Genomic DNA, 24,916 nt, shown 5'->3' with positions numbered 1-24,916 from the left:
TTTGGAGATGTAAAGAAAATATACCATATAATTTTGTAGCTACTTTATTGTTGATAAGTACTTCCAGTGATAGTTTGTATTTTAAAAAGTGGTGAATCGGGCCATAGTTTTGTTTCTTTATCATGGATACTTATTGCTGTAGTACTACATAAGTACATATTTTATTTACAAATTCTTGACTTACAATCATTATATTGAAGAATTTCCTAGGTCAATTATTTTAATAGTATAAGCCTATTAATCAAATTATTTTTTATAAAAATGATGCAGAAAGTTTTTTTAAAAAAAGAATAATATTTGAAAATTTTGATAGAATTATCTTTAAAACAAAACTAGTATTGTTCCTTTATAGCTATCTTTGTTTTGTGGAAGTAAACAGAGCAATGAAATGTTTTTTGTTTTTTTGCTTTGTTTTTCAACAGTTGTTGATAGAACCAGAATCACTATCTTGTGGTCACTTCATTTAATAATTAAAAGAGTTACTCTGAATTCTCTGTCAGAAGAAGCAAGATACATTGGAATTTACTTCACAGATAAAGAAGGTGTTTTGTTTTGTTTTTTAAACCCAGGTACATTCAACTTTGAATCATATAATTTTTCCTAAAATTTTCTTTGGCAGGTTAAAATCATCTCAGAATATAAGTGCAGCTGTAGAGTTTAAATACTTTTTGAAAATTGGTAAACCATAAATTGTATAAAAATATAATAGTAGACACACCATCAGAAGGTTATTCATTTATTTTCATATCTGTCTTTTTTTGTTCCCCTTCTTTCTAATTTCTAAAATATTACATCTGTGGTCTGCATTAATGCAGTGTCTCTGATGTTAAAGACATCCAATAAATACTTCAAAGACAACAATAAATACTTTAAATATAAAGCAATATTTTGATAGTGAAAGTTTCTCGTAAACTAATGAAATGGATTTTTGTTGGTCTACCCTTGAGTATCTGTTCCTAGGGAGACTATTTTAGGAAAGAAAAGGGATCGGGGGAGTAGAGGAAAGGATGGCTAGAACAAAGTGGAAAATAGACTGTGTGTGTGCGGAGTGATGGCAAGAATACATGCCATCCTACCAGAGACTTGTTTTTAAATATAAAAAGCATATGTGCCAAATTTACATATTTACTAATTAAAAAGGCTTCCTGGAAACATTAAGTAGACTATCTTCTATAACCTTTAACACCGTCACTAATGGATATAGCCTAGAAAATTTCATCGAAGGTCCTTTAAATAATGTAAATGATTATGAATATGTAACTAGTTAATATGCAGCTATGAAAGGATTATCATGTAGAGGTTAATGAACATTCTGCTCTTATGGTTTGCAGGGCTTTTCTTTTTGTGCTTTTGGCTCACTTCATGCTTGGAAACACATGCATTGGTATTGGAAAACATCCTGTTTTGGGTCTCATTTTTTAATGGGGCTGTTAAATAGGAACTTTATAAAATGAATTTCTTGAAGATTTTTTTCTTTTTTTTAATTTACATTTAATTCTGTTTGTCTATTTTATAATTACTGCCAAATCAGAAACAGTGAAATAGATTGATGTAGTTTTAGCTTGGCTTTTCCAGATGTAAAGTCAGTACTCTATTATATAGTACCACTGTTATTAAGTGTTGCTATGTGATTGATACTTACTAAGAGATCTTCATTCTAAAACGGACTTTTTATGCTGAGTTAATGTGTAGTATGGTTGGGTATCTGATTACAGCATGTATTTTGGTACAGGATTACTGCCTTAGTATTTAAAATGTACCAAAGAAGGACATTTATTTCAGGAATTAAATGTTATAAAAGAGGAATTTAGTGACAAGTCAAAAAAAAATCTCGTGATTTTTGGTTGCAACATTGAACATAGCCAATATTGGTATTTAGAACTAAACTAGAGCAGTGGGTTGCAAACCAAATCATAACTGCTGTCTTTTTCACGTGACCTTAGCATTTTGGCTTTTATTCCTTAGTTTCTCTGTCTCTAAAATGGTGCTGTGGTATGCTAGATTACTATTTAAAATTTTTATTAATGGGTGATTTAAAATTAGGTGATTATCAATCTGTAAAAATAATATTAATTTTAAAAGTGTGATTCAAAAATAGTGCTATTTTAAAATTTATATTTTTCCTCTACTCATTAGGGTTTTTGTTTTTGAGCATTTTGAGAATCTGTTACAATATCTCAAAGGAAAAAAATAACATTTGTTCTTAATTCCATGGTTTTAGTATTATAAACCTAGTTTAAACTGGCTGTGAAGTGCTTAAAATTTTATCATAATTCACTGGGGAAAGAATGAGCTGTTCAGAGCAACTCTTTATCCTAAGTATTTCTTCTTGAAATGTAGTAGAAAAATATCACTGAACTCATTTTTAATGCATCAGAATAAAAATTACAGGTGAAAACATTTGGAGATATACTGACAAAATAAAATATTTTCACTACTGTCATTTTTTTTTCTTTTTTTTTTACTGATGAAATGTGGATGTTACATTGGTTTCTAGTTATTTATAACATTTGCGTATTCTACAAAATATGTAACAGTGAAAACAGGTCTGTAGATTGTACAAAATACTAGTTATCTTATATCATATGTCACCTAATAGTTACGAAGCGAGTTTTGTACCAAAGTATGAATTGGAAAGCTGTAATTTGTTCTGCAGTTATCAGCCTGCATTAGAGGGTTATGATAAAGTGAACTGCTTAAAAACTAACATTCACATCTCTGTGCATTTGACAAATAAAAATGTATGCTGAAATGCTATTAAATCTGTAAAGCTACTGTTCTATTCTGATAGACTATTTTTGTTACTCTTTGCATAGCTCTGTTTTTTCATGAATAGTTATCTGTTTTTATGACAGGTGGTCACTAACTGCCAAGAGAAAATCCAGCATTGGTGAGTGAAAGATGGTTTTATTATATTTCTGAAATACTGTTGGGGTCACCTACTTGTATTTAAAAAATGTGCGTACTGGTTTTGGGTGTGACTGTGAGATCAGTAATTGAGTTCTTCTAGTTATCTCCATTTTGGGTAGCTTTGATATTAATTTGTATATTTTTATCCTTTTCTGAATTACATATTCCCCGATTTCTTGAAATTGTTACATTTGTGTTTCTCCATTTTAAAAAATGTTAGAATAATATTAATATCATGAAGTATAAACTTAGTCATATTTGAACGTAACTGGTCACAGAGAGCTCTGAGTATTTTCTATATTGCTAGTAGAAAAATAATTGGGATCAATTGTTTTAAAATAATGATGGAAATATGGCACAGATAAATTTTTTGAAAGTTTGAAAATAGAATTTTCTATATTTCAGAACTTGTTTTATGGACTGCACTTTTTTAGAGAGAAAGAAAGCATATCTATTAATGTGTTAATGTATAGTTAACAGGACAATGTTTGGTAAATAACATATTTCCTTTTTCTTCTGAGGAAAATGCTCAATTTAATAGTGAATAAAATCTTATATTTTGAGTTGTCATGAGATATAGCTGTTGATCTTACAGATATCAAATTACAATATATCCATGCTGTGTTTACGAAGATTTTACTGAGAGAACAACAGGAGCTGTCTTGATTATTGTCTGCAGGGTTATTGCAAAATCATGGTAACTGCCCCTTTAGTAGTGAGATTAAACCTTCGGTTATACACCATCAAGCATATAATATTTTAAATTTATTTTAAGAGGCTTTTTCTTCATGCCTGAGAGATCTCCAAGGAAATAATTTATAGTTAGTGTATATCAAATGTTTTTTGGTATAAATGCACATGGTCTGCAAGCAGTGGATAAGAGTAAAAATCAGTGCAATCTGTACACATCATCTTATTAAATTTTGACTATTGGCTTGCAGAAAATAATCTAAAACTAATGATATCCACTTTATAAATAAAAATTCAGGACTTCATTAATTTTCAATAAATGCAGCATTGTAGTTGCATCCATGGTGGTGTAAGTCTGTCAACATTTCCATAAATGGACTATTCGTTTTTCATTATACATTCAGTTCAGGTTAAAATGTGAAATGCAAGTCCTTGGCCAAAGAATGCTTTTCTCTTGAAAATTTGGCTAAAGCGATTCATTTTAAAAATAATTCTCAAGGGACATTTTATTAATGTGAACTTCTGTCAGTTTTGGCAAGGGGTTAGGAAATTAGAAAAGGATCTATTAGAACAGATACCAGCTTACATAAATATGTAAGTAATAACCTGCTTCTGGTTGTTTTTTGTAAAATCCTTCCCTATTAAGAGAGTTCTTTAAGAATAAAATGCACGTTTTTATCGTATTATCCACAGTTCCTTCTTATTTGGCACGAAATAGGCACTTAATGAGTGCTTGGATAAATGAAGATGAAATATATAGTTTTTTTTTTTTTTTTTTACCTACCATTGTAGTTTAAAAATGGGTTTAGCAGTATACAATCCTGGTGAACAGTGACAGGTAAGAAGTAAGAGCAGGTTCATGTGACCCTATCTCACATTCTGAAGCCTTCCATATTTGCCTAAACACATCTTAATATCATACCTTATCTGTACATTAACAATTAAAATTATTTTTTTTTCAATTTACATTTGCTTCTTCCTTTAATTACTTCTGATATGGCTTATGGAATAGACTTCCTGTTTGCTTTATATTTATTCATGTACAGATGGATCATGTAACTATTCTATCAATATTGATAGCATCTAAATGGCCAGTGAACTCATCAGTTTATTATGTTCAAAAATTAAAACCAAAGTGTTTCCATTCTTTTGAGAGCCAGGAAATTGTTATTTGGGAGCATTATGGGATTCTTCTGATATATTTACATTGTTTTAATTCCTCAAACACTCATTGAGTTCCTTCCCCATTTCAGTATTGTGCTATTTGGAGTTGAAAGAATCTGCCATGGAGGGATTTATAGTCAGGTGCTAAACAGAGAAATCACAATAATTTTGTGCTACTTGCAGAGATATGAAGCAAATACTGAGGGAGTTGAGAGGCTAGAGCCATTCCTAAGCATGTCTCACATACTATTTTTAAGAAGGTGGGAGTTCATAACCCACTTGAATCAAAGTGTCGAATATGATATGTCAAGAAATTTGTAATGTTTTGAACAACCCACAATAAAAAAAAAAAAAAAGAACTAGAAACTCAGATGAAATTATCCTGGTGCACAAAAAAATAAAAATAAAACATAAATAAAACCTCTATTGCTGGAAAAAATAAATAAATAAAAACATGTTATTTTTAATTCTTCTTTGACTCTTGGTGTTAGCCCAGTCTGAAATACAATTGTGTAGCTAAGCTTGCTTTTTTTATGTATATATATCAATATAACAAGGGAGAGCAAAATATATGAAATAAAAAATTCATTCTTTTGCTAGTGGTATATATGCTTGTTTGTACAATTTTAAAGGATTCTTTTATTTAAGGGACAAGTAATGTATAATCTAGGCTTCAGAAATAATTTTGATTTTTTTTTTTTTTTTTTTGAAAACACATAATAGGAAGTAAAAGTATTTATAGAAAAGTATGAGTGAAAATGGTCTGGGACCACAGGACCTGCCCAGAAAAATCTCTTCCATAAAATTAAATCAAATTCTAAAATGGTGGTGAACCAAGAAATTTATAGTATTTGTTTATTTGATAATAACAGATTAAAAGGAAGTTCTTGAGCCTAACAGATGAGAATTTGTTCAACACTATTTTAGAGCTAATACTTAATACTGGTTCTTATAAAATTTTTTCCCCTTAACTCAGATAAGGTATAGTAAAATCTAAACACATTTTCTCATTAAAATGTGAGTGTGTATCCCATTGTTTGTTCACTAGTGGTTGATTATTCTGTTTGTGGATTATTTTTAATTTTTAATTCTTTCTCAAAGAAAATGGAATTTGAAGTCAATGGGAACTGAACATATGTAAGAAGAAACCATGTATCATTTGTGCCCTTTTATATATCTTAAATTTTGAAAGAAATGTATTGCCTAATTAAATTTTTTTTGCTTAAATCTTAATGTATAGTCATTTTTAATGTCTTAAAGATATATGCTACATTCGAATCCTCTCATTTATTAACTTTGTAACCTTGGGCATTTATATCAAGTGTTTTATTTTCCTTGTAAAATGATGATGCCATGTAACTCACAGGGTTGTAGTGAACACCAAATGAGGTGATGTCTAGAAACTACCCAGCCTGGCATTCAAGTATTATTATTATTTAAATTTTTTTTTTTAGTTATACACAATATCTTTATTTTGTTTATTTACTTTTACGTGGTGCTGAGGATTGAACTCAGTGCTTGACATGTGTGAGGCAAGCACTCTGCCATTGAGCCACAACCCCAGCCCTCAGGTATTATTAATAACACATACATAAACAAAAATGCCTGTTTTGTAAATATTCATGAATATTTTATATTTATGCTTGTTACTGTTTTGTCATGGTATGGAATTGACTTTCTGAGCATTATTGTTACAACATTATATGAATATTTTTAAGTAACTTTTTGTTATGAAAAATTTCAAACAAAAGGTGACAGTGATTCTCAACTTCAATAATTGTCAACTCATGTTTTTTTTTCTGGACTTTCATTTAACATCCCGTCCTATCTATCATCTACTTCCAGTTATTTTGAAATGAATCTAATTAGTATTCTGTTTGGAAATACTTTAGCTTTATATTTCAGAGATAAAAATGACTGACTATACAGGGCTGGGGTTGTAGCTCAGTGTTAGAGCACTTGCCTGGCATGTGTGAGGTGCTGGGTTGATTCTCAGTACCGCATATAAATAAATAAAGATCCATCAACAACTAAAAAAGCACTAAAAAACTTAAAAAATGATTGTACATTAATGTAAGAGTTAAGCAATTTTTTAAAAATTAGGCAATACTTTTGTATTTCAAAATTTAAGCTTCCACAGCCTCCTACACTCTGCCGCCCTGCTGCTACCATGTCTCTAGTGATTCCTGAGAAGTTCCAGCACAGTTTGCCAGTACGCAACATAAACATTGATGGGCGGCAGGAAATAGCATTTGCCATCACTGTCATTAAGGGTGTTGAGGAAAATAAGACACTGACCTCACCAAGAGGCTGGAGAATTCATTGATGGTGAGGTTGAACGTGTGATCACCATTATGTAGAATCCACGACAGTACAAAATCCTAGACTGGTTCTTGAACAGATAGAAGGTTGTAAAGAATGGAAAATTCAATCAGGTTCTGGCCAATGGTCTCGATAGTAAGCCCCAGGAGGACTTGGAGCAACTGAGGAAGATTAGGACCCATAGGGGGCTGTGCCAATTTTGGGACTTTTGTATCTAAGGCCAGCAAACTAACACAACTGGTCACATGGCCACACCGTAGGTTGTGTCCAAGAAGAAGTGAGTCTGTAGGCCTTTTCTGTTAATAAATAATTATATACCTTTAAAAAAAGGGGGGGTGCTGGGGTTGTGGCTCAGTGGTAGAGAACTTGCCTAGCACGTGTGGGGCACTGGGTTCGATCCTCAGCATCACATAAAAATAAATAAACAAAATAAAGGTATTAAAAAAAAGGCTTAAAAGGGTGCAAATGATATGGTTTATTTCTACCTTTGTTCAGTTCTCATTTTCCTTTTCTGGAAGCAACCATTTTTTACAAGTTTATCATGAATCTTTTCAGGAATTGTTTGCATACGGTAGGTATATGTGTGTGTGTATTCATCCACATGTTTGGATTAATTTATTCCCATCCTTTCGGATAAAAATGAAATTGGACTGTGTACTGTTAATTTGATGCTGTATGTTGGAGATTGTCCTCAGATAATTAACTTTCTATTCACATAAAGTTCATTGTGTCATGTGTCAACCTTTTAAGGGTCACCAAATATAATTTGGTAATAATTTTTTTCTTAATAAATAATGGCCATATCATTGTAAGTATATAGTGTCTTAAAAAAAAAAAAAACTTTATTTGTGCCTGATGCTGTGTTGTACATTGAGCTGGGCTCACCTGTGTTCGTTTTCTGGTAGTGTTGTCTAGGCTCACTTATTTGGCTGTAGCCATTTGGTAGGTGGATCATCAGGGTTGTTAAAAATGGCCTTACTCCCAAGTCTGTGGCTAATGCTGGGTATTAGCTGAGCCTATCTGTCTTTGTGCTGTTTATCCAGCTCACTTTTCATGGTGATCTCAGGGCAGCAAGAATGGAAGCTGCAAGACTACATTGTGTTGGTCTAAGAGACTTAAAAGCCAGTCCAAACTTGGCACAGTGGCCCACACATGTAACTCCAGTGACTCAGGAGGCTGAGACAAGAGGATTGCATGTTTCAAGGCCAGCCTCAGCAATTTAGTGAGGCCTTAAGTAAGCTACTTAGTGTGACACTTTCTTGAAAAAAAAAAAAAAGGTTGGGGATGTAGGTCAGTGGTAGAATGCCCCTGGCTTCAATCCCCAGTACAAAACAAAACAAAAAACAAAAACCACATACACATATACACACGCATGCACACACATGTGCGCAACGTGGGGAAATAATCTCCACCTGTCAATAGGAGTAGTGACAAAGAATTTATGGTCACTTTTAGTGCACTACAGATGATTTCTTTTGAATATGTCCCACAGGAAAGAAGTCTTTACTGTGTGTTGACTTCTGGGTATTAAATGAAATAGTGCTTGTGATACTGGGCATATTGAAATCATCGATATTTAGATATTGTTTATAATCATAAGTTGTATGTATGTGAGTTGTAGAATTGTCTCGCTTCCTTTAAATCATCCTAAAATGATTTTTAAGTAGTAAAGATATCTATGAAATTACGTGAAACAAACCTAAAATGTAGAAAAGTATTTTAGTTTTTCCAAGTGCTTAATTTTGTAAAGAGTAGCTTTAAATTGAGACATAAAAATTCAGAAACACTTCATGTGAGTTTTTAGAGAGGGATCATAAACCAAATACTTGACATTTATTATTTTCTGAAGGAACCTGGACAGAAAATATAATTTTGAGAAGAAGAGTAATAATCAGTTTACTTGAGTTTACAAGTATGTGTCTATAGTGGGAAATATCCAAGAAACACACCTGAATAGTCATGTGAAGGTCTGAGATTGCTGTTTTTGGAATTCCGCTTTCCTATTAGTTAGCTAGGATGTATACATGTATTTGAGCATGAGTGCAAAAGGTGGGGGCGGGGAGAAATATATGTTTGAGGGAAAATGACTCTCAAAAGCACCAAACTCTTACAGTACTATGGTTTATAGTATATTTCTCATGAATACCTAAAACAGGTATGCATATATAAAATTTATTTTCTTATGTATAATCTGAATAATTGATCTGCATGTTTTTAAAACTTTAAAAAAGTACTTATGATAATGGCTTCATTCTTCAGTGTGAGGTAAATTTGAAAATTACTTTTTAGTTTTTGACTACAAAGTTTTTAGTTAGTGTTTGGAATAAGGCCTTCTTGTTTGTACTTTTTTTTCTTCCCCTTCTTTCTGGAGATTTCACACACTTTTGTTGTTGTTGTTGGAATTTCTACAGTTATTGATGAAAGTCTTAGGGGCAGCTGGGAGGATTCATACCCAAATCTCTCTTCTCTGTCATTCTTCAAATTCTTGTATTTTTTTGTTTGTTTAATTGTGTGGGCTTTTAGTACATGGTTTGCAAAGGTATGTTAAGGTGGCAAAAAAAAAAAATCGAGTTGAATAGTTTTAAGGATGAGTTTTGAAACAAAATCTGAATTAGATTTTAAGATTTTTATTCTGAGTGTGAAATGAATGCATGCTCAATTATAGAAAGATTGAAATAAGAAAAGGAAAAAGGTAAATTTACTCAATTTTGAAGAGAAGCCAGTTCTCTCCCTTTGTTTTTTAATGTTTTATTACCTTTAGCTTGTTAGTTCTTTGTATATATTTGTGTCACTAAAGCCAAACTATAATATTTCCCTCCTTGATTTAAAGACCTAATGATTTTTAACTTAAAATTAGAAGTTATTACTTCTAGGAGTCCCTAAGCCTTTGTGTCAGGTTTTTGGAAGCAGCCAAACTAATACTTAATGCATTTCTGAAAATAAAAGGCAAACTTAACATATTAATAGGGGAATTCCACCCCCCTCCAAGACTTTAAACTGTTATTAAAAAGCCTTCTAAATTTACAACTTATTATGTGGAATATAATCTTTGATGATGATCTATGTCTAGTAACAATGTGCTTTGTTTGGTTCAGTTTCTCATGATCATCTTAAGTCCAGTGAATATTTGATTGAGGCTAAGGATTTGGCTTCTGATATCTTATGATTTTTCACTTTTTTTCTGAACTTTATTAAGTCTGAAAACTATACTACCTGCACCTTGAGTTTTTTCCCATTCATTTTTGAAAAATAAGAGCAACATGCAATAAAGCTTTCAAGCACAAAGAGTGCTGTGTATGGATGAAGGTGTAAATATTGCAAGAATTGCAGTGTTTGAGAGGTGAGTGCTCATGCTTGTTTTGAGATTGAAAAGTCCTAGTTCTAATATACTAAAGATGGATGCGAGTGAGTATCAGTGTATGACTTAGAAAAATGTAGGATCTAGGCAAATTGAATTGAGTTACTTTTTGCTAATTCATATTGAACTTATGACCAAATTGGTGAGGGTTTTCCCATCATTTTATTCATTTTTTAAGTCAGTTGAGTTAAAGATAATTTTGAGGATTTTAAATATTTGGTGGCTTCAGAACCAGGATTCCTGTTTTTCACTCTTATAAAACCGCTTTACAGAAACTATTAACCTGGAGAAATCTATGAGAAGCCACTTGTTGAAACTATATGGAACATATGGGTCCTTTTCTCAGTTTCTTGTAGGGATCTGTGACCAAAATCACAACTCTAAGAAAACACACAAAAAGTTTACTTTTTCTACAATATACTTTAGAAATAAAGTATAAAATCTAAATTGAAGTCTCAAAACCTAAGGATTATGGTGCGATTTAAGTAAAAACTGGCATGAATACTGGCATGAATAATCAAAGCTTAAGTATGTTATAAACTCATCAGTTTTTCTAAAAGATTTCTCCTTTTAATTTATAACAGGAATATTTATCAGTTGTGGAAATAAAAAAGAGATAAAATTATCTGTAAGTTCATGTAAAGTTAACTGAATTAGGCACTTTGGAGTTATTTCTTTCAGAGTTTGACTAATGTGTTTTTATGTAATAGTTAAGCTTTTTTATTTTGAATTCCCATGTCATTTTATTCTAGAGGAAAAGATAAGTTATGAATGAATAAAAAGATGCTATAATAACTGACAGGTCTTAAGTCACATGTTTATAGTTGAAGAGCTCCCTGAAACAAATTCCCCTTACTATGTTTATCCTTTGCACTCTTACTGTTAAAAAGTTTAATTGAAGAAATCAGATGGAATGCTAGCTTCATCTGTTTCTTTGAATAATTTGTTCAGTTGACTTAAAAAATTATAAGTGTTTTTATTTAGGCCAATCTTTTAATCTATAGGTTATTTCTAATGATATTTTCTAATCTTTTTATCTATAGGTTATTTCTAATATTTTCTTATAACTCATAATTTATAAAGAGCATGATGGATTATTTTATTAGCATCTTCTGAGTATATAAGTTCCTTGGTATACTAGAGTTGTAAAAAAGGAATATGCCATCATATTGTCTGGATTTTATATACATTAAAAATTAAGTCTTTGTCCCCTTATTTCATTGATTGAAGTTATAAAGTATTTTGTCATGATCATTTAGAAAGATGATTATTGCTTTTGATTTCATACAGTAAATACATTTAAATTTTTAATGAGCATTCCTTTCCCCATAAAACTGTAGAAAGCATAGGAGTTTAAGTTCGTCTTTCAGGAATGTTTTTATTTTTTAATTTAACTTGAACACTTTCTTTAGATTAAGAAGCTACTTTGAAAAAACTTATTATTCTTTGCTTTAGTATTGAGAGAATATCTTTCTATATGCAAATAACCCATGGCTGAATTTAATATTCCTTCATTTTCTTAATTTTAAAGATGAAAACACAGGAATTCTTCAAGCCAGTGGATTGCAAATTAAAAACAAAACAAACAACAACAAAAAAAACATGCATGTTATATTTGATCCCTGCAGTACATGGCATAAGGCTTAGTTATAGAGGAGGTATTCAATAGGTGGTGTTAAAATCTTTGGATTTCATCATTTCTTAAATTAAAAAAAAATTAAGTCTTTGTCCCAGATAAACTCAGATAGTAATGGCAATATAAAAGCCTTTCTCTTTGTTTCCCATTTCAGCACTTCTGGTTCTTTATTTATTTAGCATGTTAGGTAAAGGTAGAGAATGATGTGAGACTATTTCTGAGGAGGAAAAAGGGGTTTGATGTTAGTATTTTTTTTTGCCTATTCTAGCTTCCTACTTTAAATTAGCAGTGTCTTATTGTTTTATCTCCCTTTTTTCGTGATTTAAAGATGGAGATTGGAGTCTATTACATGTCTAAAATAAGAAATATAGAACTTATTTTTTCCTTTACAAAGATTTTATAAGAGAAGGATTAAAAATACGGAGTTCTTTTCATATTTCTGTGCCCCCTTCTGAACATTATATAAATCTTCACACATACCGAAAGTGAAAAAAAATCAAGCATATAGAAAAGTTTCAAAGTATGGACATCAATATACTTCACCTTTAAATACTTGTGCATACACCTCATTTAACTTGCTCTCTCATACTTTTTCCCCAAAATTATGAAAATTAAGTGTTTCACATGCAATCTGTCTCATTCCTAATCCTTTAAGGTTAAGGTTAATTTATAGTCATCGCTACTTCTATTTAAAACAAAAAATGCCTCTCGGAGACATGTAGACATGAGTAGCAAAATTCAAAGGATATTTTACAAGTTTTTGTATGCCTTATACAGATGTTTTAGTTATTGTTTTCTATAGGGAAAGTTGCACGAGGTTATCTGGTACAACTTAAACTTTATTTATTGGATAAAATTTTAAATTAGGAATTGAAAGCTTATCTTAAACTGTAAGGATCAAATATGGTAAAGTGAAACAAACGGGTCTATACATATAAGTAAGTAGACTTGAAATGGTTATCCTAATTGTAGCTGTGTTTTGTTCCCAATTTGAATTTTAAAAAAAGTAATTACCTCTTTGACTACATTTTAATATGACCATAATGTCCAAAATTTAATTTTGCTTCCAAGTAATAATGTAGAAAATTTATGATAAATTCTGGTACATATAAAGATCTCCTATTTACCCCGTGCAACACTCAGCATTGGTTCTAAAATAACTTGAATTTTCTGTTGCCTTTGTGATCTTTAATGGGTTTATTTAAGCCCTAAATATTAGAGGAACTATTGGAGAAGACCCTTTGATTAAGCACTTGGTCATGGACATTTTGACAAGAGCGGTGGCCTTCAGAGAGTTTCCCAGGCCATAAGTTATTCCAGAAACACTGCTTGCCTTCTGCTGGTCTCCCTTTAAAAAGGGATTTTCATGGGTTGCATTTTATATTATCTTCCTTTTTTTTTTATTTTTAGAAAATAATTCAAAACTTAGAAATAGCAGCTCCAGTCTTTAACTGTTTTACAATTTGACCACATTTTTATTCTAGGAGGATTATTAATGATGAACTTAAAACTGAATATACTTGATTTGGAATACTGACATTGATCTTTGGTATTACCTTAAGTTAAATCTACTCTTAACATATGAAGGAGATTTTTTTTAAAGTCCAATTTTCTAGTTATATTTGCCTATGTAAGACATATTGAATGTTAACTTTAATACTACTTAATCACAGAAACATTTAGATAGTTGATGTATAATCAACTTATTTATCTCAAACATATAAATTGTTAGTATTCCATAGATTTAATAATGAATGCTTATGTGTAGGCACTGTATCAAATCTGTTCTTTATAGGCATTATCCTATTTATTGCTTACACTAACCCTGTTTTCAAAGCCCCTGAATGGTTACATTTAGCTCTACTGTCTTTCGATAAGTCCGACTATCCATTTAAAAGAATTTACTTAGTGGACTCTTAATTTTAGTAGATAATAGTTTTTCTGTACAATTTAGGGTTGGTGGGTGTTTTTTTGGTTTGTTTTTGATTCATGGAAAAACATAGATTCTTAAAACTGGGTAGGAGTTACATCTTTTATATTTAATTATCTGGAACCTATGAGAATAGGTATCATTCCAATTTTACCACTGAAGATATTTAAGACTAAGGTTAATTTGCATATGTGTGTTAAGAAGTAGAGCTGGGATTTATTCTGTGGTCTGAATTCAGAGTTATGCTTTTTCTGGTTCATAATTCTGTGCATAAAGGGTTTTTTTTTCCCATTTTATCCATATAAAATTTTATTTGGAAGGTTAAGTTTTGCCTTAAATATAACAAAAGCCTGTGTGTGTGTGTGTGTGTGTGTGTGTGTGTGTGTGTGGTGTGCTGGGGATTGAACCCATGGCCTTGTGCAGGCACGGCAAGTACTGTACCAACTGAGCTATATCCCCAACTCATAAAAGGCATTTTATGTTTATTAATAGAAAAGGATTTGTGAGGAAAGTTTATAAAAAGCACTTTTGAATACCAGAAAAGTGTAAAAAGTTTGCTTGAATGAATACAGGTCAGGATAAAGAAAATTTGGTGTATATACACAGTGGATGATTACTCAGCCATAAAGAATGACTTTACGACATTTGCCAGTAAATAAATGATGGATCTGAAGACTGTCATGCTAAGTGAAATAAGCCAGTCCCCAAAAACCAAAGGTCAAATGTTTTCTCTGAAATATGGAAGCTAATCCACAATAAGGGTGTGGGGGTGCAAATAGAAGTTCAGTGGAATAGACAAAGGGAAATGAAGGGTGAAGTAAAGGGGGATGGGAGAAGGAAAGGCAGTGGAATGAAGACATAACTTTTACACATATATAAATATACCACAGGGAACCTCACCATTGTGGATATCCATAAAAATTAATAAAAAAATAACTGGGTAAATGACAAGAATCAATAGAGAAAAGGAAGCAGCGGGTAGGGGAAGGGAAGCGAAAGGAGAGGTACTGGGGACTAAATTTGAACAAGATACAGTCCATGTTTTTTAATTATGTCAAATTGAAGTCTATGTCATGTATATCTAAAAAGAAAATAATAACAAGAATACAGGTCAAAAGACCTAGGTTAGAATCAGTACTCATCTCACTGTTGTGTAGGAGATCTGTTTATCTCCATTTTTCTTCTACTTTTTCTTCTGTAACAGAAAAATGGTAAGTGACATTTACTATAAGAATACTTTCAGGATAAATATCAATATATATGTGAAATTCCTGAGACCTTAAGACTAAATGAGGTAACTTTTATTAATTATGCTATTATTGCTATAGAGCAGCTAAGGAGTAAACTGAAACCAGTTCCATGATGTTTATAATGTAGACATTTTGATTATATAGAGTGATTAATTATGGTGCATTTATACTAATTTGACTATATCTACATGTACATTTAAGTTATTTGCTGAGTTGGTTTTTGCAACGTTTTAGAATTGATAATGCCCTTTTGCTTACAAAAAAAATTTAGTGCCGTGGTTTTGCTTGCAGCCTACATCCTAACAGGGAACCCTTAGGAAACCAAATCTCCAGAGGTAGTTTGAAAATGGGCATCTCAGCATAGGCTGGTGCTTGGTATTCTATGTCTAAGAACTGGGTAGAGCCCACAGCATGAAAATGTGACCCTGATAGAATTATATTTTTTGATTCTTTGAAATTAATGTATTTGGTAGCTCTGTCCCTCTCACCCCTACCCCTGTATTAGAGATGTACATGCTGACATGCTAAGCAAGCACTCTACTACTGAGCTACATCCAAACCTTTTTTTTTTTTTTTTTAATTTTGACAGAGAGTCTTACTAAATTACCTAGGATGACCTCAAACTTGTGATCCTCATGCTTCAGCCTCCCAAGTAGCATGCGTAGATCACCATGCCTGGCTGGTACCTCTGCTTTGATAAAACATAAAACAGACTGCAAAGCCAAATTGAAAAGCTTTTTGTATTACCTTTGCCTAATTTCTTCTGCCCCTTGGTTGATTTTTCTCTCACCTTAATCACATTAGTATGAGTAATTGAAGAGTTGACGACACCACATTTTTCAGCTTAAAGTTTAGGATCAAGCATTTGATCAGATTTGAGTTCATGATTTCCATTTCTCAGTGTTTATTCACTCAAAAGTTTTATTAAATTTTTTTTCTTCCCTTTGAGCCCCTGTTTCCTTCCAAACATGAAGCCCACCTCTTTACCTTATTTCTACATTTTATTTAGTCAGAGTAGACTTCTACATTAGGAAACACTAATTGTAATTCTAAAAGCCAAAATTCATGGAGAATCTTAATTCTTTAATAAATATATGGTGGGATAATGCTATTCCTAAACTTCAAAGAAAAAAACTTCTAAAAATTAAAAAAAAAATGTTTACTCTGTAAATGGCTAAAATTAGGTGTTTTAAAATTTTTTTAAAAATTTATTTTCTAATCAGTTATACATGACAGATGATTCATTGTACACAAATAGAGTAAGATTAGGTTTTTAATTAGTTTGTCTTATGATACATAGAGTGGAAGAATTGTTAATCTGTTCATTCATTTAGTATTTGGTCTTTTTTGTCAACAGGAAGAAGGTAGATAATGACTATAATGCCCTTCAAGAAAGACTCAGTACTTTACCTGATAAGTTGTCTTATAATATCATGGTATGTTTAGTGTGTTTCTTTTAAAGCAATACATTGTTTCTTGTAAACATTAATTGTGTAAAATATGATTTTTTTTTGCTGTATGTGTACAAATTGACAAATTGATGGACTGTATCAGAGGTAACTACCATTGCAAGGAAGGTTTTGTTATACTTTATAACATTACAGTAATTGTAGTAATAGTTGGTAAATTTTTTCGTGTGTGTGTGTGTGTGTATGTATTTCATTATAGTGACATAAATATTAGCACAGAATTTGACATTTGTTGTGCAAACTTACTACATAAAAAACTGGAGTTACAACAGTAATATCGCATAGGCTGTAATATTTTGTAATTCGTAGAATTAAATGTTAGAACATTGATTTTTTTCCATTAAAAAAAGGTGTTGATAATTTTTGTTTTAATGATCCTTACAGTGATATAGTGACCTGTTGAGAGCCCTGGATTAGAACCTTTTACCATATGAGTACTCTGTTTCTTGAAGGTTTTTTGTTATACTAGCCCAAATATTTTGTAATATAGCTAGGAAGATTCATTAAAGCTATTTTCCTCCCTGCTTTGCAAAAATGACTGTTATTGGAAATAATTTTCAGGTTTTTTTTTTAAACCAAGAATATTCTTCATTGATAATATTTTGTTACTCTTAGTAATTTCATGTAGATTTAAGAATTAATGAAAAGTATAAATGCTCAGAGGCCACACTTTCTCTTAGCGCAATTGTTTAAAGAGTGATGTGTAAACATGGTATGGATTTATATTCCTGTTTTAACATTGATTATTAGCTTAAAGTAATTTTCTATAGATTTTCCTGGTAAAGTTTTAATATAAAATGTTAAATTTCTGTGAAGTTAGCATTTTATTTCTCCCAGTGTATAATTAAAAAGAGAGTTCAATAATACTGAGGACTCTTAATGCTAAGTGTTTCATAAAGTGTATGTTTTAGTGCTTTAATTCTTTTGCCTTTTTCTTTTCTTTTTTAAACAATAGGTACCATTTGGCCCCTTTGCCTTCATGCCAGGAAAACTTGTTCATACTAATGAAGTCACTGTTTTACTTGGGGACAACTGGTTTGCAAAATGCTCAGCAAAGCAGGCTGTAGGTTTAGTTGAACACCGGAAAGAACGTAGGTACCACTTATAAATGTTGTTTCTTTGTTGTATATGTATTGGTTCACAAATTGCAAAGCTGATGGATTGTGGCCACAAATACCTTCCATGACTTAGTAGTCTAGGCTTTTTGTGATTTTTGTTGAGTTGCAGGTAGTTTGAGTTGAACCAACATTTGAGAATGAGCTGGAGAATGGAACAGTCTGGGTTGGAAATATCACCCACAATGGCATGTTTTCAGAAATTACCAAGTATAAAATTCAGTTCAGATGGTTTTGTAGACATAAGTTGGGAAGGCATAAGAATTGGGGGAATTTTGTTCTTTATAATTGGTTTGTTTTAGTTGGTTTCATAGATTTACTTCTGCTTTTAATACTTGGTACCCAGAAGTAATTTACTTTTTGCTCAGTGAACTAAGAGAAAGTCTATTTACACAAGTTGACAATTCTTTAAAGATGCTTTTTGTTTTGGAAGAAATCATATTTTCATCTTATAGAAAAGACTAGGTGTGGAAAATAACTATCATCTAACCCTTTACCCTTTTCGAGTGGCTTGAGTTCCTTGTCTCATTTTATAAAGGTAGCCTTAGTTTTGTTTATCTACAGTAGTATTTGTTGATGTATAAATACCTATGCCCTATTTTGTAATTAGATGGGTTAGATTGGATCTAGCTTCATTGTATTTTAAAATTAGGTTTATTTAATTTCTAGTCTGTGTTCTTATTTCTAAAATAACATATTTAAATTGATGGTGTGATTTTACCCCTACCTGCTTTTCAACCTTCTAGTTAAATGGATGTTTGAAAATAAATTTTTGTGAGGATCCTTCTGTATAAATGAGGTCATACTAGATAAAAAACAGCTGAGTTTTCTAAAGCTGAAATTATTTCACTTATACATGGGTGGGTACTAGTTAGAGAACTCATTTAGTCTGTGAAATTTTGTGAGCTATATTTAGAGACTCTAATTGCAAATCAACTCCTATAAGTTTATAATTGATATATATTTTGATCTTTTGTGACACTAATCAGAATCTCATTGTTAGGCCTATATATAATTTCTGTCAATGATAAATCTTTTGGCTTTACTACATTAAAATAAGTCATGTATATTAGAGGAAAGACAGTGGGCATAATTCTTTCTTAGAGACCTTTCTTAATAGACAAGGCTTTATTTACTGGAACAGCTCTGTTGATAGGAAATCTGTTCATAACCTATTAAAGTTTGTTCACTTTGATTTTCAAATTTTAGTGAAGAAACTTTTAGAATAATATACAACTTAAAACATGAATAATGGAAGACTTTTAATACAATGGAATAGAGCTCTTGAGTAGAGAAACATTTTTAGTAAATCACTTTTCAATAGTTAAATGTGGTTTTGGGAATTAACCAAACATGATGACTTTTTTATCAATAGCTATCTAAAATAATTTTTAGAACACATATTTATATGCCTGAGAATTAATTTGACAAATAAATTCTAAGTTGTTTTATTCACAAAGTTTTATGTAATTTTATAATAACAAGAAAATATTATTAAAAGTATGCTTTTGTACTTTATATTTATTACGAAAAGGTATATAGTTTCTGTACCCATGAGGGTATAGTCCAAGACTCCCAGTAGAAGCCTGAAACCATGCAATCTTATAATTTAATGTTTTTTCTGTGTTAACTAAACACTTTTCATGCACTGTGATTGTAACTTTTGTGATTTGAACATGGATTTCCTTTTCTCCACAATTTTACGAATTAGATGTTGGGAACCAAAGCACACTTTATTTTTTTCCCTTTTATTTAAGTTGAGAACTTTCACCTTTATATTTAAAGGAAGCGTATGGTGTTTCCGTTGGCATTTCCAAATTGCCAGGAAATGCCAATGGAAACACCATACGCTTTTGAGGGATAGATTCTGTTGGATTTTCTATATAGTCAAAAATGTATTTTATAAATAGTGACCACTTTATTATTCTTTTTCAATATGTATGTCTTTATTTCTCTTTCTTGCCTTACTGTGCTAGATAGGACTTGTAATACAGTATTGAGTAGGAATAGTAAAAGTGGGCATCCTTGCCTTGTGATTGATCTTCTAGAGAAATCATTTTGTCTTTTACTATTAAATGTGGTGGTAATTCTAGTTTTTTTAAAATGATTGCCCTCTACCAAATACAGGACATTTCTAATTTGTAAACTTTTTTTAAAATCAGGAATACTGAATATTGTTAACAGATTTTTTTCTGCATCTATTGATATGATCTTGTAATTTTTCTTTAGTCTGTTAATGTGGTGAATTATAGTCAATGATTTTCCCTCTCTGGGTGAACCACACTTGGTCATGGTATGATTTTCATATATGGTTGGATTTGATTTGCTAGTAATTTGTTTAACTCATAAAATGAGTTAAATTTTCTGGAAGATATAGAATAGAGCTTGTATTACTTCTTTAAATGTTTGGTAGAATTAACCAATAAAATCATCTGGACCAGAAGATTTCTTTTTTTTTCAAAAGACTTTAACAACAAATTCAAAATGTTTACCAAGAACAGTTTTCAAATGGTCAGGTGTCCATTTCATCCTCACAGGGGACATTTAGCATTATATTGAGAGACTTTTCATCATATCTGGGGTGGTAAGTGTTTTTTAGTATCTAATGGATAAAAGGCAGCAATGTTGCTAAACAACCTAGTGTACAGGACAGCCCCCCACAATAGAGAATTATCTATCCCCAAAGCTTCAATACTGGTAGGGTTGAGAAGTCTTAGTCTAGAAGTTTATTGATCTTGCTGATCTTTTAATACTCAACTGTAGTTTTACTGATTATGTCTTTTCTTCCTTCTACTTGTTCTGGGTTTACTTTATGCATTTTTTTTTTTTTGTAGTTTCTAATATAAGTATTTTAGTGCTATAAACTTTACTCTAAAGCACTGCTTAATCAGTATGCCACACCATTTTGGTAATGTTGTATTATCATTTTCAGCTTAATATATATTTTTAAAAATATTTATTTTTCAATTGTAGTTGGACACAACACCTTTATTTATTTATTTATTTTTATTTGGTGCTGAGGATTGAACCCAGGGCCTCGCATATGCTAGGTGAGCACTCTACCGCTGAGCCACAATCCCAGCCCTGATTTAATATATTTTACTAATGTCCTGTGAGACTTTTTGTTGTCTCATTAATTATTTAGAATTAAGGTGATCAAACTATGGCCTTTCAGCCACATCTGGCTCTTACCTGGGTGTTTTTAAACTTTTGATTGTTGGTGTGTGTGTGTGTGCTCGTGTGCACACACACAAACACACAAATGCAAGCTTTTTTTTTTTTGGTGTGTGTGTGTGGGGAGAACATTTAATGGGCTGTGAGAAAAAAATGCAATAGAGACCATATATGGCCTATAAAACCTAAAATAGTTACTTTCTGTTTATGGAATAAGTTTACCATCCTTAGTTAAGATAATATTGTTTAATTTCTAAGTGTTTAGAGAGTTTTTGCTACTAATTTTTAGTTTAATTGATTTTGGTCAAGGAATATAAAGTGTGCTTTCAGTTCTTTAAAAATATATTTAAATTTATGATCCAGGATATGGTCTGTCTTGCCATGTGAACCACTTGAGAGGAATGTGTATTCTGCTGTTACTGAGCAGAACTTTCTATAAATGTTATATATATCCACTTGGTTGATGGTGGTGTTCAGTTCTTCTGTATCCTTATAGATTCCTGTTTACTTGTCTGATAATATTGAGAGAAGAGTGAAATCTCCAGATATGATTGTAATTATGGCCATTTTCCCCTTCTTTCCTATCAGTTTTTACTTCATGTGTTTTAAATCTTTTATTGTCAAGTACATATATGTGTATGCATGGTGTGTATATTTTTCCATCCCTTTTACTTTTTTGCTGAGTATATAATAATTAAATTATTTTTTTTTTACAATATAGAAAAACTTCCTTTTTAATCCATTCTGATAATTTCTTTCAATTGGTGTTTTGGCCATTTATATTTAGTGTAGTCTTCAATGTTTAGACTTAGGTTTAGCATTTTTTTTCTTTTTTCTTCTGTGTTTCTTCTTTGTTTCCTCCTGTTCTGCCATCTTTTAATATTTCATTGTTGTGTTGCCAAAATAAGAACTTTTAAAGCTGTTTTTAATGTTAAATTAGGTATTAATATATTTTGGAGATATATATTTAGTGGAAAGGGGAACATAAAAGGATAAGAATCATGAATTAGGGTAATGACTATAGGCTTAGAGAAGACAAGATCAGAGCCTGATAGAACTTGATAGCTGATTTGATGTCAAGGTTGAGAGGAAAGAATGGTAATTAAAGCAAAGTTGATAAAACAATCAAGGAAGTTTGTAGATCACTACATACTGTTTTCCTTCTACTAGAAAAGTCAGATGCACATTTGCATACTGAATGTCCTGAGAAGTGCTGTAATAATAATAATAAAATATCGCATTTGGGCATGATGGTGCATCCCTATAATTCCAGTGAATTTCAAGGCTAAGGCAGGAGGGTCACAAGTTCTAGACCAGCTTGGGCAACTTAGTAAGACCTTGTCTCAAAAAAAAAAAAACAAAAACAAAAAACCAAAACAAACAAACAAAAAAACAAATGGGGGCATAGTTTGGGGATGTAGCTCAGGGGTAAAGAGCCCCTGGATTCTATCACAGTATTTGTCCCCCCCCCAAAAAAAAAATCCCATTAATTTTTTAATATTATGATTCCCAAACTATTTGATTTTGAGAATTTTTTTCCCTAATGAACTTTTATTATCTCACAGAGTATTCTAAGGAAAATTCTACCATAGTGGTATATTTTTTAAACAAAATTCAAAAGAAAGTGAGTGATAAGAGCTTTTAGGCACCAAATTACCCTCCCACCCTCTTGAGAAAAGTGATGTGGAAGAAAGATTATTTATGAGAACATTTACAAATGGCTGCCCCGTCCCCATACTTGGGATTGAATCAAGGGACGCCTTACCACTGTGCCAACCCCATTCTTTATTTTTTTTTTAATTGTTGATGGTCTTTTAGTTTTTATTTATTCATTTATGTGTGGTGCTGAGAATCAGTGCCTCAGGAATGCTAGGCAAGTGCTCTCCAGCCCAGCCTTTTTTATTTTCAAGGCAGGGTCTTGTTAAATTGTTTAGGGCCTTCCTATGTTGCTGAGGCTGGCCTTGAATTTGCAAAATTTGTAGGCTATTTACTGAAAAGTAGATGTCTTTCCTTCACAATGTTTATTAACATTCAGCTAGTCTCTTTGGAGGTATTACTGTTACCAGTATCTTACTAGTCATTCTAGGTATTCTGTGCGTTCACAACTGTAGATTTATGCATTACTGCCCATCTACATCTACTCAAATGGTGGTACTCTTTTTTTTTTCTCTTGTTGTCTCATTTTTTAGTGCATAGCATTATATTATATTGTACCATATTTTACTTAGTCAGTCCCTTACTGTGATAGGCTTTTGGATTGTTCTCAGGTTTTTTTATAGTTAAAAGCAGTGATGCAGTGAATACCCTGAGTGTGTGATTATGTGTGCATGTAAAACTGTATATATCATTTTATACTTGTTTATTTGTATCTGTAGGATAACCAGTTAGGATTGAATTGTTACCATGAGAAAGATGTGTGTTTTTAACATGGGCAGTACAAATCTGAACAGAGTGACTATTTTTGCCAACCTAGTTCTGTCAAATATTTTGAAATTGATACCCTATTATAGTAGCCCAGTAACTAACCTTATTTCCTTCTTCCTTCCCTTCCTGTGTAGTAAAACATACACAACATACAGTTTACCATTTAAACCATTTTTAAGTATACAATTCAGTGGCATTAAGTACATTAACATTGTTGGTCAGCCATAAACACTATCTCCAAAACTCTTTCATTATTTCACATTAAAACTCCGTACCCATTAAATAACTCCCATTCCCCTTCCCCGCCAGCTTCTGATAACCACCATTCTATTTTATGAATTTGAGTGTTCTAAGATACCTCATATAATAATTGTTCTTTTAAGTCTGGAGTATTTTCCCTTAGCAGATTTTCAAGGTTCATTCATATTTAAGGTTGAATAATATTTTTGTGAATGTATATACCACATATTGCTTATCCATTTGTACATTGATGGACACATTTTGTTTCTACTTTTGGTTATTGTGAATAATGCTACTATGAATATGGGTACACAGATATCTATTAAATTCCCCTTATGTGTGATGACAACTGGATTTTTCCATGTCTGACTCTTAGCATATTGAGGATTTCCTCTCTGTTGATTTTCTGTTACTGTGACAAAAAAATTAAACTTATAAAGGTAGTTGCTTGGCCCTATCCTCTTGGGTCTGTAATGAGGAAGAACAATCATGGTGGAGCAAAGCTGCTGATCTCATGGTGGTTGGGAAACAAAAAGAAGAAGAGAAGGAGTCTGGGATTATAGCTCAGTGGTGGAACACTTGTCTGGCATGTGTGAGGCACTGGGTTTGATTCTAAGTGCCGTAAAATAAATAAAGATCCACCAACAACTAAAAAATATTAAAAAAAAAAAAAAAAAAAAGAGGAAATGGCAGGGAATGCCTTCAAGGGCATATTCCCAGTGATGTAACTTACTTCCAATGGGTTTCACCTTCTAATGTTTCCACTCAATAATGTCACAGGCTGGTGACCTAGTCTTTAACACTTAAGACTTTGGAGAACATTCTAGGTCCAAACACCAATACTGGTTTTGAGATCTTTATTTTTTGGGTACTGGGGATTGAACCCAGTGTTAATTAACCACTGAGCCACATCCCCAGCCCTGTTTTGTATTTTATTTAGAGACAGGGTCTCACTGAGTTGCTTGGTGCCTCCCTAGCCGCTGGGATTACAGGCATGTGCCACTGTGCCCAGTGGGATCTTTATTTTTTAATGTAGGCATTTGTATTTATAAATGTCACTGTTACCATCTATTTATTGCATTCTGTATGTTTTGATATGTTGGGGTTTTATTTATTTTTTAATCTAAAGGAATTTTTAAATACCTTTGAAATTTCTTCCTTGATGCATTGATTTTTATTGGTTAAGTTTCCATGTATTTGTGAATTTTTTAGTTTTCCTCCTGATAATGATTTT

At 31.7% G+C, this 24,916-nt stretch overlaps 1 protein-coding gene across 1 annotated transcript in view; it reads left to right on the top strand.

Moving 5' to 3' along the window:
* Uri1 (URI1 prefoldin like chaperone) overlaps positions 1–24,916 on the top strand; it is a 64,866-nt gene that overhangs the window by 25,030 nt on the left and 14,920 nt on the right. Inside the window, exons 2-4 of the mRNA XM_015497080.2 lie at positions 2,856–2,890; positions 16,618–16,696; positions 17,685–17,820. Coding sequence (XP_015352566.1) covers positions 2,856–2,890; positions 16,618–16,696; positions 17,685–17,820 — 250 coding nt within the window. The remainder of the gene's footprint in view (positions 1–2,855; positions 2,891–16,617; positions 16,697–17,684; positions 17,821–24,916) is intronic.

The sequence above is a fragment of the Marmota marmota genome, unplaced genomic scaffold, assembly GCF_001458135.2.
Source record: "Marmota marmota marmota unplaced genomic scaffold, marMar, whole genome shotgun sequence".
NCBI classification, from domain to species: domain Eukaryota; kingdom Metazoa; phylum Chordata; class Mammalia; order Rodentia; family Sciuridae; genus Marmota; species Marmota marmota.
This window is presented reverse-complemented; position numbering and strand designations above follow the sequence as displayed.